This window comes from Hemitrygon akajei, chromosome 1 (assembly GCF_048418815.1).
Source record: "Hemitrygon akajei chromosome 1, sHemAka1.3, whole genome shotgun sequence".
NCBI classification, from domain to species: Eukaryota; Metazoa; Chordata; class Chondrichthyes; order Myliobatiformes; family Dasyatidae; genus Hemitrygon; species Hemitrygon akajei.
In genome coordinates this window covers 119,845,736-119,862,685 of record NC_133124.1, presented here as the reverse complement: position 1 = coordinate 119,862,685, position 16,950 = coordinate 119,845,736, and the positions used below count along the sequence as shown (strand labels likewise).

General features: G+C 40.9%; 1 protein-coding gene across 3 annotated transcripts in view; it reads left to right on the top strand.

Annotated features, from left to right (window-relative positions):
* The first annotated feature begins 4,174 nt into the window (after window positions 1-4,174).
* slc66a2 (solute carrier family 66 member 2) overlaps window positions 4,175-16,950 on the top strand; it is a 47,473-nt gene continuing 34,697 nt past the window's right edge. For 2 of the 3 annotated variants that reach the window (XM_073050787.1, XM_073050766.1), the window contains exons 1-2: window positions 4,175-4,454; window positions 8,083-8,537. In XM_073050787.1, coding sequence (XP_072906888.1) covers window positions 8,329-8,537 — 209 coding nt within the window. In that variant the 5' untranslated portion in view covers window positions 4,175-4,454; window positions 8,083-8,328. Of the gene's footprint in view, window positions 4,455-5,251; window positions 5,376-8,082; window positions 8,538-16,950 lie in introns of those variants that run through there. The other variant, XM_073050776.1, reaches the window with a different exon arrangement.

The window sequence follows — 16,950 nt, the reverse complement described above, 5'->3', positions numbered from 1 at the left end:
CATAGCCCTCCATATCCCTACTATCCATTTACCTATCCAGAATTCTCTTAAAAGTTGAAATTGAGCTCGCATAGATCACTTGTGCTGGCAGCTCATTCCACACTCTCGTGATCCTCCGAGTAAAGAAGTTTCCCCTCATGTTCCCCTTAAACTTCTCACCTTTCACCCTTAAACCATGACCTCAGGTTGTGGTCTCACCCAATCTCAGTAGAAAAAGTCTGCTTGTATTTACCATATCTATACCCCTCAAAATGTTGTGTACATTTTTCAAATCTCCTCTCAATCTTCTACAGTATGTTCTAAAGAATACAGTCCTAACCCATTCAATCTTTCCTTATAATTCAGGTCCTCCAGACCCAGCAACATCTTTGTAAATTTTCTCTGCACTCTTTCAATCGTGTTTACATCTTTCCTATAGGTAGGTGACCAAAGCTGCACACAATACTTCAAATTAGGACTCACCAACTTCAACATAACATCCCATCGTCTGAATTCAATACATGGATTTATGAAGGCCAATGTGCCAAAAGCTTTCTTTGCTTCCCTATCTAACTGTGATATCACTTTTAGCAAATTATGTACCTGTATTCCCTTTGCTCTACCACACTCATCAGTACCCTGTTCACTGTGTAAGACCCACCCTGGATGCTCCTACTGAAGTGAAAAACCTTACACTTGTCTGCATTAAATTCCATCTGCCATTTACAGCCCATGTTCTAGGTGATGCAAATCCCTCTGCAAGACTTGGTAGCTTTGCTCACTGTCCATTACATCCCCAGTTTTGGGTGTTATCAGCAAATTTGCTGATCCGGTTAACCACATTATCATCTATATCATTGATATAAATGACAAACAACAAAGGGCCCATCACCAATCCCTGTGGCACACCACCTGTCAGAGAGGCAACCCTCCACAACTACTATGGGTGAAGGAATTTCATCTCAACTCTGACCTTAATGTCCAGCCTTTTGAGGCCATTATCCCTGGTTCTAGAACTCAATCTGAGGGAAAATTAACTCCAATTTATCTTGTTAGGTCCTGTTTCAAAAAGATCATCTCTCCTTCTAAACTCCAGAGCATACACAACTAATTTGCCTAATCATTCATCAAACGACAAGCCCGCTATCCATTGCTTCTAGGGTGAGGAGACCAGACCTGTACGTAGTATTTCACTTATAGTCTCTACATTATTGTAGCAAGACACACTTGAGCCCAAATCTTGAAATAAAGAAATATATACAGTTTGCCTTCCCAGTTGTTTTCATGTTAACTTTCTGTGATTCATGTATAAGAGTATTCAGGCCCCTCTGAACACCAATACTCTTCGATCATTCCCCCTTCAAAAAATACTCCAGCCTTTTGTATTTATTCTCCAAAAGTGATTAACTTATATTTTCAAGTTATACTCCATCTGCCTGTCCTTGCCCATTCACCTAGCTTCTCTCTTTCTCCCTCAAGCCTCTCTGCATCCTCCGTGCAGCCTACTCTACCACCTAATTTTGTTTCATAAGCAAAATTAATAAATTACACCTGATCCTTAATACAGACCTTTGACATAGATTGTGAACATCCGGCAATCAATAACTGACTCTCCTAGCACTGTTATTCATAGGATCTCAACCCAAACATGAATCATTTATTCCTATTGCAACACCTGTAATGATAGTAGCTGGCAGTATCTATGGATGGAAATGGGCAGGTCAGGTTGAGACCTTTCAAATGGATCCTCCTACTCTCTGCTTACTGTCCCATAAGCAACTTTTATTCATACCAGTGTATTGCAACTAATACCATGCTCTCCAGTTTTTTCATTTAAAGACATATAAAAGTTACATTAAATATTTTGAAATTAAATATTTTAAAAAATTGTTTACTTTCTCTTTTCTTTTTACTAAAAGTTGTTAACTCCATTCATTTAAATACAACTGGACGAGATGCGCCAGCTGCTATTAGCAGAAAGTTGAGGGGTCAGAAATGCCTCAGTGGGTCAACCTGTGGAAGTACTCCTGGCCGAGGGTAGAGTCCTGCAGTGAGGCCAGAAGCACCACAGGGACAGAAATCTAGAAAATTCTGACACATGCACTGAGCTGCCTGAAGTGTCAGTTACATACTAGAGGCAGAAGCACGTGGCTAATTCATGTGCTGACTAAAATACAAGCTTTTTCCTCACATCCTTAGAAATTAAATTAACAATTAACCTGTTCTGTGAAAAAAAAACCTTTGCCAAAGCTATAAGAATCAGTTTAGAATGAACACGCCATCATTTGCTTTAAGGTAGCTTTGTTTGTATGCGATAGATGGAAAGGAATGAATATCTGCTGGTCCTGGCGGGTTTGAGGAATCCGACACAGGTCACGATGGGCAAGGAGCATTCTATGGTTTATCCTGTAGGTTATGGTACTCCTCAAGGGAGTGTTTGTAGTCCAGTCCTGTTCAATATTATGATAAATTATATTTTTTTCTAAAGTTGATCCAGACATTTCTAGGTCCTTATATGCTGATGATGGGGCTGTATGGAAAAGAGGAATACAAAATATGTAATTAATGAGCTTCAAGCTGCTGTACACAAAGTGGGGAAATGAGGGTGGAGGGTTAAGCTTTCAGTGGCAAAACCTCAGATTATTTGTTTTAGTAAACGTGCCAATAGGCCCACTGTTGACCTTAGACTGTATGGTCAGATGTTGGAATTGGTGTCAGTGATTAAGTTCCTCAGTATGTGGTTGGATGTAAAACTTATATGGAAGCACCATGTCAATAAAATACTTGGGAAATGTCAAGTTGACTTAATGTCCTTCAGTGTTTGGTGGGATATGATTAAGGGGCTAATAGGGTATCTATGATTACCTTGTACTATGCATTGATTGGAGCAGTCTTATTTATGGCTGTTTTGCAAGTAGGTCTGTGGCCCCCTCACTTTTGACATCGCTGAATGTTATTCAAGCCTAGGTTTTGCATCTGTGTCATGGTGCTGTTGGGTCTCCTCCTGTTTCTGTTCTGCAGGTGGAAATGGATCAGGTGCCATTGTATTTGTGAAGACTGCAGATGGCTATGAATGGTTGGGCACACCTCTGTAGTCACAAGGATAATCATCCAACTAAGAATATATTGAAAGATTGTTGGGAACATCGAGTAGTTTCCTTTACCTAGGGTAGATTTGATACTTTGGTAGAACACGCCCAGAGGTAGTGGTGACTCTATTATGCATCATCAATATCATGGAATGGTTCCAGCATTTACAGATGGTTCTAAAGACCCAGTGCAGCAGTCTAAGTCCCAGAGTTTCAGGTGTCAATTAGAAAAAGGTTATCTAATAAACTTTCAGTTTATACTATTGAAATGGTGGCAATCCTTGCATTGCCATGGATAGAGGATGTACAGCTGAACCGTGTTGTCTGTTCTGATTCCTTCTCTGTATTGTGTAGTCTTAAGGTGGGTGTGTCCTGTAGTCGTCCAGACATTTTGTTAGACAAACACTATTACTACTGCAGTATTTAGGAGCGTATGTCTGCTTTTTGTGGATCCCAGCTCATGTAAATGAAGCCGTCAAAAGGCTGGATCAACAATCTATGAAGACAAGTGCTGTTGATACTGTTATTCCACTAAGGGGGAGGCAAATGTTTTAACTAAGGACCACGCTCTCTCAAGCTGGCAGGGACTGTGGGATACACACACAGTTATATGGAATACAGGAAAAGGTTACTCCACTTTGGAGGAGAGGAAGGCCCAGAAAGGAGGAAGTGACAATTCCTGGACCATATTGGTTTAAATGCCACATGGTTCAGCCTTGGTAAACATACCTCAGGTGAAAGTAGACAGTGTGAACTTTCAGAGAAAGTCCCACATGTATTATTAGAATGTAGGGCACGTGAGTGAGAGGGAAAGCAGACACTGGGAAGCAATATTGTTACTTTGGATAGCTTGGTGGGGTTATAGTCAAGAAGCACCAGAGATGCATAAGCAAGTATATAAATTCTTAAAACCTGTTGGGTAGTTTGATACCATTTAAGTCAATAGCATTGGGGTTTATATCATTAATTATTATCCTTATTTATAGTGTCATTTCTTCTTGGGGGAGGTGTTGGTGGTAGGTGTTACGACCACTCTCCTGAATCCTCCTCACACTCCCGTGCAGTAGGTGGCGGTAATACACCTTTTGTAAAAACAGGAGAAAATCTGCAGATAACACACACAGAACGCTAGAGGAACTCAGCCGATGGGGTCCTGATGAGGGGTCTCGGCCCGAAACGTCGAGTGTTTCCTCTTCTCCATAGATGCTGCCTGGCCTGCTGAGTCCCTCCAGCGTTTTGTGGGAGCGCATCGCCAATAAAGAGCCGCAGAACACGGGACAATCCGACGGCGTTAGGACCCAGCGGAGTGGCCGCTGTAGGGGCGCATGCGCAGTGGGAAGGTCTGGCGGCTGGCAGATGAGCGCCGGCGATAGGAAATGGGCCCGGGTAAGTGGGGAAGGGAGGGATGGTGGGAGGGTCTGGGGGGGGGGGGGTAATTAAATCCGTGGGGCGGGGTGGATATAGCAAAGTTGGTGGGCTGAGGAAAGACGGAGTGAGGCAGGGGGTCGAGGGAAATGTGAGGACTGCAAACTGAGGAGGCGAGGTTAGGGGTTTGGTGGGGTAGTGAAGAAATTGGGTGTATTTGGAGGATGTGAGGGGTGGGGAGAATAAGAAAAACGGGGCGAGTATGGGAGAAGGAAAGGAGTCGGGATTTGTGCCATTAGAATGCACCTCTAATTGATGTTAAGATTTCTTTGAGAAAATACATGTTCATGTGTCAACTTGCAGATCCACACGGGACATCAAGACCCCACACCGTGGTTCCATCTCGTGACCCACTTGTAATAGATTATTAGAGGCTGCTGCCACACGAGCAACTAATATTTTAAAAACTACATTACAAAATGCAACAACTCAGGAGAGACCTTCAACGAAAATTTGAAACACTTTCATACCAACTGTAATTTTTTTCAAATATGGTTCAGGTAGTATGTAGGGATATGTTTTATTTATATCTGTTAGATAGAAAATGGCATCACAGTGTTAAGAATGACAGTACAGTACATTGTTGGGGAGGGGGGAGCTTTTCATTGACCCATGGCTGAAATAATTAGTTATCAAGGATGGTACAGTAGTATAGACATTTAGTCCTTGGGCATCATCACTGACCTCTCCATTAAAAGGTCAGAAGTGAGGATGGGTTCTTGATTTTACCAATGTTCAATTTCACTTCACAACTGTAGGTAATGAGTTAATAATCCCCAGGATGTTCAGTGGCATTACTAATGCTGAGCTCTTCACATCTGATATTCTGAAGGAGCAGAAGATTAACTGGAATAGTCACAAAGATTATGCCTACTAAACCAGGTTAGAGGCTGTGTGTATTGCAGTTAGTGATTCTCCTGGTGTTCTAATGTATTTTCATTATCTGCAATATACTTTATGTTGAGACTACTCTTGACATTCTTGAATGAATGCAGCAGCAGCAAACACAGAGCTCTACAGCATTTGGGAGAAAACGGCGTGCTTGAGTGGCAGCCATTACTTCACACTAAACACTGCCTATCTCCCTCTTGGCACACTGAGGGTTTGGTGAATACCATCAACAGCAGTTTCAGTGCTTCCCAAATCCTCAATTTCTACCACCCAGGAAGATCGGGGCAGGAGATGCCTGAGAACTCTACCACAAGCAATTTCCTGTTTAAATTCTGGTACTGATCGTTTTCTCATTCTAGTGTTTAACTGCTGGAACAGTCAATCCATATGGGGTGCAAAGGTAGCAACTTACCACCACCTTATCAAGGTTAATTAAATATGTGCAATAATTATTGGCTGTATAGGTAATGCCCACATCTGGTGAATGAATTTACTAAAAGAAAGCAACTGAAGACAAGGTGTGGCTTTAATCACTGAAAATTGGATATGTATAATCAGATTTATTTTCATGATTTTGTTTTTGTTTTGTAGCATCAGTACAATGCAGAGACATAAAATTAATACTAATTACAAAAGTAAATGCTGTAAGATGGAATAATGAAGCTTGTAGGTTCATGGACCATTGAAACAGCTTCTTTATTGTTGTGTGCAAGTCTTTGTTCCATTGTTCAAAACTGGAGTAGGGATTCTGAAGTGTTGCTGGGCTAGAGAAAGTTAACAACTCAAGATTCTGCAGATGTTGGAAATCTAGAGCAACACCCATAAATACTGGAAGAACCCTGCACCTCCTCCCTCTTCCCCACCTTATTCTAGATTCTGCCCCCTTCCTTTCCAGTCCTGATGAAGAGACTCGGCCTGAAACATCAATTGTTTATTCCCATCCAGAGGAAGCCTGATTTACCAGCTTCCTCCAGAATTTTGTGTGTGTTGGTCTAGAGGAAGTTGCAATTAGGGATGACTGAGATTTGGAATGATCTTAACAGTTTTACATTTCTAGTATTTTATAAGACCAAGAGGAGGTGGAGAAGGCTCTACAGCTCAGCATGCCTAATCAGCCAATCCCAATTTTTGCTGTTTGGATCTTTGGCCTTCAATAAGTGTAAACTATATTGTTGATTCTGTTCTGCTACTTGTAGCCAAAGTGAATGACGAACTCACTAGATAGCTTTCAGGCAGAAATGGACCCTGGGGAAATCAGGCACAAGACACTGTGCTATTAGGTGTTAGGTACATTAGCTGCTTTGCTTTAAGCCAAACACGCAATTGGAAATAAATAAACTAACAATCCTGTAAATCCATTTTCTTTCAGATTTATAGCTAGAATTGCCTTATTTTTCTCTTATTCCCCTTTCCTCCTGATATTATTTCCTCGAGCATATAATTGTTGCACGTTTCAGTGTATTGTTGGGCTGTAGAGGACCTAATCACGTGATAATGAAACTAATAAAGTCTACTATCATTACACCAGGGCTTCCCAACATTTTTAATGCCATGGACCCCTTCATTAACTGAGGGGTTTGTGGACTCCAGGTTGGGAAATGCTGCATTACACTGAAATTGATGACAACAGTAATTTAGAAATATTCCCTTAACATCCTTCTTGGTTTGCTGCCTGATAATTCTTCAACATTTGTAGTTGATTGTGCATCAGCCTTCTCGATGATGTGCCATGGATCCCTTAAAATGGCTGCCTGGTGACAAGTCCATGACTCGGATCATTAGATCTTTGATAGCTTTCCTTATCCATTATGCTGGCCTTTGTAGTCCATCCTCACCAAGGATGCACACATTTTCAGTAGAAGTCACTGATTTTTCCATTCCTGATCTTAGAGATATATCATTGCCTTACATTAGGGGAAATTGTATGGCCATCAGAAATCTGGAACCCAGCTTGCTACTTCCAACTTCTCAATTGATCAGGCTGGGGTTAAACCGGCGGGTTGCTGGTGGCGCTGCTGAAAGGGCCAAGAAAGGTCTATTCCACGCCGTTTCCCTAAATAACAAAAAAAACACATGCTTAGACTGCAGGAACGAATCTCAAGGCAGGAACAATAATTGCATATGCATTCTGATTACTTTTGCCTAAAACAATGTAAAGTCTTTATACCATCAGTTAGTGGGAGGGTCAGTTATAAATTAAAACTGCTCAAAGTCGTTTACTGGTGGCAACGTCAGCTGTATCAATACACTGCCGCTTATTAATTGGGGAGATAGGGACTTAATTCAAGAGAACAATGAGTGTGTAAGAGAGGAGTCTTTCTTGAAAAGATACAAATGTTTTCATTTTTTTATCAGTGAGAGATAAGAACATTATTGCAATTCCTTCTAGTATCAGCATTTTATTGTTTCCTATCTTACTCATTTTAATGATCTTTTAAAGGATTATCTGGGAAAGGAAGAACGTAACGTTCACAAACTCAGTATCGAAATGCAATTGAAGGTTCTAACTACTGTATAAACAAATGCTTTGTCTTAGAAATACAGAATGTACTTTCCAGTGAGACATAACATGGATGGCTTACAATCAATAAAATGTAACCTGTTTTAACTCCTCCTTTTCCTTACAGTGGGAATAAAACGATGGTTTTTTATTGCTTTTTTTTTCCCGAAACAATAATCACGCTTTTTACTATTTCAGTTGTTGGCGTGGCATTGAGGAAATCCGGATGTTTAAATGACATCGCGAGAGATTTTAAGGACGTGTTGGTCTCTCCGCGGCGCACATTTCAACACTGCAATTACCCTACACTTTCGAGGCGCCCTCGGGACCTTTTACAAGGCGACGAACGCAATGCACCAGCCGGTTGACGATTGGAGATTTGGTGCCTGAGAAGGGGTTGACGATCTCTCTCGGAACGTTTGGAATCTGGGTGTGAAATAAAAAATGGAAGAACGTCTCGGCTCTCTACAGCTATTCGCCCTACCTGTCAGCAAGCTGGCTTCTTGGATAGCGGCAGTAGCAATGATTTTTGGCGGTGTCTTGCCTTACATTCCTCAATATAGGGACATTAAACGAACCCAGAATTCAGAGGGATTCTCCATCCACGTTTGCCTGGTGTTACTTGTGGCTAATATATTAAGGATATTGTTTTGGTAAGTGTAACGAAACTTTACCAAACTTTCTAACACTCGAGTTAACCGCACGGATCCTCTATTTTAACCTTTTACTCTAATACTGCGCATGTTTAATTTGATGATTGTGGTTTTTGGATACCAATGAATACTACAGTTTAACCTTGGAATCGTGAAGTGTGATGTCCTAGTGATTTTAATAGAGAACTTAGCTGTGTTTTCAGGAAGTTAGTGTGTACGTTTCACGATGCCGCCTAGGCCAAGGGGATTGTGATTTATTGTACACGTGTCTGAGCACTATTTTGTCTGGATTATACGTTGTAGTTTCATAGATGTGAGAGTGCAAAGTAATAACGAGACGCTGAGCACCACAGCACAGAAAAGGGCCTTTCTGCCCATCTAGTCCATGCTGAACTGCTATTTTGCCTAGCCTCAATGACCCACACCTGGACCATAGCCCTCCATGCCCCTCCCATCTATGTACTTAGCCAAACTTATGTTAAATGTTGCAATCAACCAGTTCCACTGGCAGCTTGCTGCCCACTCAGAGGGCGGTGTGAATGTGGAAGTTTCCCTCAGGTTCCCGAAGTATTCTACATTTCACCCGTAACCTATGATCTCTAGTGCAAGTTTCACCCAACCTCAATGAAAAAAGCCTGCTTTTGTTAACCCTCTCTGTACTACTCATAATTACATATACCTCTGTCAAATCCTAAGCTACAGGGTCGAGAGTCCCTGCCTATTTGGCCTTGCCCTATAACGTATATCCTCAATATCATTGTATTTTTTTCTGTACTCTTTTAATTTTATTGATACCTTTCCTGTAGGTAAGTGACCAGAACACAACACTCCAGATTTGTTCTCACAAATATACAAGTTCAATATAACGTCCCATCTCCTGTACTTAATACATTGATTATGAAGGCCAATGTGCCAAAAACTCTCTTTACGACCCTATCTATCTGTAACGCCACTTTCATGGATTTATGGATCCATATTCCCAGATCCTTTTGTTCTCCCACACTCCTCAATGCTTTACCATTCATTGTGTGTATCATAGTTTGTCCTCCCAAGGTGCGTCAGCTTGCACAAGTCTGCATTAAATTTCATCTGACTATTTATCAGCCCATTTTTCCAGCTGGTCCAGATCGCACTGATAGACTTTGTCACTGTCCACTACACCCGCAATCTTTGATGTCATCTGCTGATCCAGTGCACCACATTATGATCCAGATATAGATGGCAAACAAAAGTGGACTGGGTATCAATGGCTGTGGCACACGACTAGTCACAGGCCGCCAGTCAGAGAGGCTACTGTTTACCATCACTCTCTGGCTCCTCCTGCGAAGCCAATGTCTAATCCAATTTACTACCTCAGCTTTGCTTTTCTTTTGCTCTCTATATATCTGTAGAAACTCTTGGGATTCGTCTTTAACTTTGTCTACTAGAGCAACCTCATGCCTTTTAGTCTCCTGTTTTCCTTAAGTGTTTTCTTATATTTCTTGTACTCATTTGTTCCTTGCTGCCTATACTTTATATTCACATTTTTATTTGCTTTTGCGCTACTATTAATCTAACATATGTATACTGTATATATTTTAATTTTTTCCTATATTTATCATATATTGCATTGTACTGTTGCTGCTAAGTTAACAAATTTCAAGATATATGGCTGTGATATTAAACCTGATTCTGTTATACTGCTTCTTAACTAGGGCCTCAATATCCCTCACATCCAAGGTTCCCTAAACCTGCTAGACTTGTCTTTTATTCTATTGGGAACATAGGCAAATCAAAATTCCACTTTTGAAGGCCACTTATTTTCCAAGCTTTGCCCGACAAAAGACCTATCCTAATCCACACCTGTCAAAATTGGCCTCAGATGGTTATGCGCAAAATGTAGACAAATGGACTAGTTCAGAAAGACATACCGGTTGACATAGCTGAGTTGGGCCTAAGGGACTGCTTCCGTGCTGTAAACTGTTTGGCTTTATTTTCTTAAATAGCATGTAAATGGAGTTAGATCACAGATTACCCATGGTGTGATTGAATGGTAAAACTGATTTGGGTTAAAGGCTCTTCCTGTTTCTTTAAAATGAACATGATAAAATCAGTGGCCAATACTTTACTACCATGATAATCTTGTTGATAAATACCATAAATTTAAGCTGTTCTATTAGTCAGTTTCTCAGTAGGTGTTCTCATCAGTCTGCTAAAAATGCCCCAGAATTTTCTGAATGTTCCTTGAGGGGGTGGAAAAGGCAATACTTGGCACTGAAGGTCTAGGCGCAGTGTTGCAGAATCAGCAATTTTTGCGGTATGTATGGCCACAGAGATTATGCAGAATGCATGAGTAAGATCCCTACTTAAAGCTAACATTTTTTTTGTAGCTTGTGAAATTCAAAAGCAGTAAGTATCTGGTATATTCAAATTCAAAACTAGAAAATTGAAGTATGTGTTAGTCTTGGAATCAGAATGATGATTTTTAGGTTACTTACAAGTTAAATAGAGCCACTGCATCACACCTGCAGTGACCCAGATTCTGTTCTGACCTCTACTGTCTGTGTGGAGTTTGCACATGCTCTCTGTGACCATGTGGTTTTCCCCTGGGTTCTGCAGTTTCCTCTCCCAGTCCAAAGGCACATTGGTTAATTGGCCACTATAAATTGCCCCTGGTATAGGTAGGTCTGTGGAAGGAGAATTAAGGTTGAATTGATCCACACACGAGTGGAAGTGGGTTGCAGAGAACCAAGTGGGTGAATGTATTTAATGGGATCGCTCTGATAGCTAGTATATACTTGATAGGCCAAATGGCCCCCTCCTATTTCAAAAGGAATGTGAAATGTGAGGTAAATTGAAATAAATCTGAGGTAAATATGAAATTGAAGATTCTTAAGTGCTGATGACCTGATTTTAAATAAATAAATAATCCCCCCCCCCCCCCCCCCATTCTGGGTGTGACTGACCACCCCTAGTTTCCTTTTAAAGGTGGAAGTGGACTGTGCAATCTTTTCTGGTTAAAGTTATTCCTTTGATGCTGTTGGATAGAAGAGAGGGTTCCAGGGTTTAAATCTAGTGACTTTTTCTATATATTTCCTATATATATTTCCTAATCAGTATTATTTTTCCCAGGCGCTTGCTGCCCTTGCTCTTCTTGGAGTAGGGGGTCATATCATTAGGTGGTTCTGTCCATGTAAGTTCATTTTGTAGATGTATACTATTCTGCCCTCGCTCAAGAGTTTTCCTGTTTTCTTAAGCTTGGTGACTCCAGTCCCAGCATAGCTGTAGCTGAAGACGATTTTGTTATTCACCAACGTGTTGCAGCACGCAAGGAGCCAGTGTAAAAAGACAGTACTTCTCAGTGTTCTAATGAAAGGCAGATTCAAATATTGATTGAAATTCTGCTGACTTCTAACAAGTGCTTCTATCCACTAAATGAAATGTACAAATGATTATAGCTGACCTAATGTTGAAGACTAATTGCTAAATGTGATAATAAGTAATCAACAACAGCTGTGAAGTTAGAAGTAGTGAGATCTAGTAATTAGAGATAAACAAACCACATCAGGAAAGACCTAACACTCCCCAACTAGTATCTGTAAGATGCCATCAACTGAACTAATGGCTTTCACAACAAACGACAGTACACATATTGAAGTCAATGCTCCTGATCAACAGAATAGCACAGTCAAATACTAGAGATATTTATGACCATCAACTGGATTCGAAATACAGGAGTACAATTTTGACCTTAAAGTGGAATCACTACCCAAACTTTGAAATAAGCCAATTAGATACTATCAAATATACAAGAGAAACTAAAACAATTCTAGAACCTGTACAAATTTGAAATATTGACTTCGGTTTTACAGATTTGTAACCGAAATTCATGTTTATAAGTGTATGATTTTTCACACAACCGACACTACCATCTTTTCTGCCCTTCCCCAACGTCAATACAATATGAATCATCAATCTGTACATTAATTTCCAAACAATCTATCTGAGCTCTTCTTTATTGATATTCCAGTTATGGAGCTCTCTACTTCATATGGCACTTTGCCCTACCCCACAAAGTTACGATTCCGGGTGACTGACTCCTCTGGAAATTGTTCCACCATTTGGCGTAAGTTTGCCAATTTGTTTGTCTTAAGATAGCTGCCCATTCTTTTTTCCCCTTCAGTGCCAATCTTTTCCTGTTGGTCTGAAGAATTGGAGTGGAGGTATTCCGTAAAAGCTGGAGGAAAGGCAACAACTTGAACTTCTTGACAAAGGCGATGGTGATGGACTTTAGGTAAAGTCCCTGCATTGCTCCCTGCTGCTATTGATAGTGAGGACGTTGATGTGGTGAGGACCTACAGGTACTTGGAGATGCACCTGGATGACAGACTTGAGTGGAGAACCAACACAGAGGCTGTGTACAAGAAGGGCCAGAGTCACCTCTACTTCCTGAGGAGACTGAGGTCCTTTGCAGTATGCAGGCCTCTCCTTCACATGTTCTATCAGTCTGTTGTCACCTGTGCAGTGTGTGCTGGTGCAATGTCATCAACATGAGCAATGCCAACAGACTCAGTAAACTGATTAGAAAAACTGGCTCTGTTTTTGGAGTCAAACAGGAGGAGGCTGTGGTAGAACAAAGGTCCCTATGGAAAATCCTGGCAATTCTGGACAATGTTTCTCACCCTCTGCATACCACCTTGGCTGAACAGAGGAACACTTACAGTAATAGACTAAGACAACTACACTACTCCAAAGAGTGCTGAGGTCCTTCTTACCCTCAGCCATTAGGCTCTGAGTCAACCTATAGCAGGGGAAGTGATGACCCCGTCCTGTTAAACTGCTAGTGGTAACTTACTTTTTATTCTTTCTGCTTCTTGCCTAATGTTTGTATCTGTGCACTTGTAATGCTACTGTGACATGGTAATTTGTCTTGGGATCAATAAAGTATCTCTATCTTTCACAAAGAGGATGATGCAGATGTTTCCTCTTGAAGTTACTAATGTCAATCATTTTTATTCCATGTCTGTATAGAATAGTATTGGATTGATTCCCTGCATTGTACACAGCAGTAGTTTCTTCCATGCAATCCTTCTGGTTAAAGATGCTCACATAATACTGTTGGATAGAGGATAGAGAGTTCCAAGTTTTAAATAGTGATTTTTTTGAAGGACTGGCCATATATTTCCTAATCAGTATTAGTTTTCCCGGGCACTTGCTCCCCTTACTCATGGTGTAGAGGTCGTATTATTAGGTGGTTCTGTGCGTGGAAGTTCATTTTGTAGATGTCCACTGCTGCCGCAGTGCACTAGTAGCAGTAGCAGAGAGAATGCATATTTAGGATGTGATGTGGGATGCCAATCAAGTTGTTGTTTAGTCCTATAGGGCATCAAGCTACTTGAGATTTGTTGGAACTACACTCATGCAAATAAATGGAGGATATCATTAACAGGAGAAAATTTGCTGATGCTGGAAATCCAGATCAATACACACAAATGCTAGAGGAACTCAGCAGGTTGGGCAGCATCTAAGGAAAAGAGTAAACAGTTGATGTTTTGAGCCAATACCCTTCATCAGGAGAGTATCAGATTATATTGCAGCATTGTTGTTGATGGAAAGACTTTGGGGTATAGGAAGGTGATTTGTTTTCTTCAAGGAACCTTTTCTCTGATCTGCTGGTGGCTGGTCCAGTTTCTGGTCAGTAGTCGGCCTGTAATTGTTGATAGTAAAGGACTCAGCAATGATAAGGCTGTTTAAAATTAAAGATAGGTTATTGTACTCCTGGTGTAGTTGAGCATTTGCTCTACTGGGGTGAAAATGTTAACTGCCATTTATCAGTCCATGCCTAAGTGTTGTATAGGCCTTCCTGTGTGTAGATGTAACTTTTTCTGAGGAGTTTTGAATGGAATTGAAAGTGCAATCATCAGTGACCATCCCCACTTCTGACTTTGATGGCAGAAATTTCATTGAAGTAGCTGAAGATGGTTGGACTTGGACAGTGTCCTGAGAAACTTGACCATCTTCCTTTGTACAAGGTAAAACCTCATCCACTGGGCTGTTTTCCCATTGATTTAAGTTTTATAGCTCTTTGATGCCGCAGCCAGACAAATACTAACTGAAGGTTACTCACTCTTGCCTCACCTCTAGAACTCATGTTTGGATCAAAGACGTACTGAGGTCTGAAGTTAATAAGCAGTTTATTGGTGAGTCAGTACTGTCAGAAGTATAATCAGTATCCATGAAAGAAGGCTGGTTTCCTAGTTGTGCTGAGCTGTGCCCACAACTTTGCAGTATCTTGCGGTCACGGGCAAAACAGTTTCCATTCCAAGCCATGATGCATCCAGACAGGATGCTTTCTATGGTAGATCAATTAAAAATTGGTGATGGTTGACAGGGACGTGCCAAGTTTCTTTAGCTTCCTGAGGAAGTAGAGGTATTGGTGAGGTTTCTTGGCCGTAGCATCTATATGGGTGGACCAAGACAGGCTATTGGTGATGTAAATTCCTTGGAACTTAAAGCTTTCAACCTTGGCACCATTGATATGGATGAGCATGTGCACTGCCCAACCTCTTTCTCCCTACAAAGGTCAATGATTAACTTCTGTTTTAACACTGAGGAAAAGGTGTTGTCATGACACCATGTTACGTGGTGCTCTATCTCCTTCCTATACTCCGACTCTATTATTTGACATATGGCTCATTTATGGTGTTACATGTTATATACCTGAGCAACTTTCCCCATTGTCAGGTAGAGCTTATCTAGAGGTACAGCTAGCTATTGAGTGCAGGTCTTCAGTACTACCATGCCTATAAGAAATATTCACCCCCCACCATCCAGAAGTTTTCATGTTTTATTGTTTTACAACATTGAATCACAGTGGATTTAATGTGGCTTTTTTGACACTGATCAACAGAAAAAGACTTTCATGTCAATGTGAAAACAGATCATTACAGAATGATCAGTAAATCTGTGGGAGTCATGGAACTTTATTTTTGTTTGAATGCTGACTACTTGCAAAGTGGAAAGCATTGAAAATAACTCCAGCTTTCTGACACTAAATGCAGGCCTGTCTCTCAACAGCAACATTACAACAGTTTCTTCATGGTCATTTTCTCAAGGTAAACTGTCAATTGGCTCAAATTATTTAGCAGTATGTTACAATACAGTTTGATACAATTTGTAGCATAGAAGTGGTATCTTTTTCCATTATATTGATAGTAAGTGCTTTTGACTTGCTGTTAATTGTCCAGAATTTACTGGCAAACTAAAATTGCTGAATGCCCTATTAATGAAACATCAGATTTGAAGTGGCAAGCTAGCATTACACACTTCAGCATACATCAATATGTCTGAACGGTCACATATGTTGATGTGCATAATAGTAGCCTGCCAATATTATGGCAGGCTAGTAATATTGCCATATTATTACAAAAACTCACTGTGGGGTAGTGAGTCCCCTTGGTTAGCACAGGATTTCAAAGTCAAGTTTAATCTGAGTTGTACAGAAAAAACACAAATTTTAAATTGATAAAGGATCTGATTGGTAAAGGTTGCAAGCCAAATTGCATGTGACCTATCAGAGTATATATCCATGCTTAGTGTGCTAACTTAATATTTCATAATGGGAAATGTAGTACTATTCAACAGAACATGCCATGTTCTAAAGCTGTTTATTTTAATTAATTGTTTAAGATATTGTGGATCCAGTGCAGTTGATGCCTTATCTAAAATTTACCAGCTTGGGAATTAACTGGGAAACTTTCTGGTACCAATCCTACACGTCACTTGACAAATTGCTGTCATTCACAGAGAGGTTGAGAAATCTTGCATTACCACTGAATTGTTATGCACGAGACTTGAGAGCTCTTTTAAAAAAAAATTATTGTAACCCCCTGGGTCGCTTCAGGCTCGCTCAGCTCATTCTCGTCTAGGGGGAGCAGCCTTCGGCCCCGCCAAACTGGGTAATCAGCTGGTGTGGATGCTGTGTGATGTCCCCGCCTCGCCAAAGAACAGGCAGTACACCCTATGCGATTACAATGATTACAGTTTATAAAGATTACTATAACTAAGTAATTAATAACAATACAGTATACATGAAGGAAAAGAAAATAAAGAAAAGGTGCCAAACTTATCAAAGTCCAAACCACTTCGTGCACAACAGTTGAAGCTCAATTACTGAAGTCTTCTGGCCCCCATTCAATCCCCTCCGAACTCCTCGACTCGCAGCTCAGGACCACCCGAAGTGGCCAACCAAGCACATCTATCTTCGTCTCCTCTCCTCGGTACCTCCTGGCCTTGGACCCTCACTTGGGGTCTGTTCCTCACCCAGTTTACAGCATCGCGTCCTCTCTCTCTCACCCCCTCGCGCCGATCTCCCCAAAAGCCCACCAACAATAGTTTACGGACTCAGAAGAAAGAACAACATTAATCCCAATTG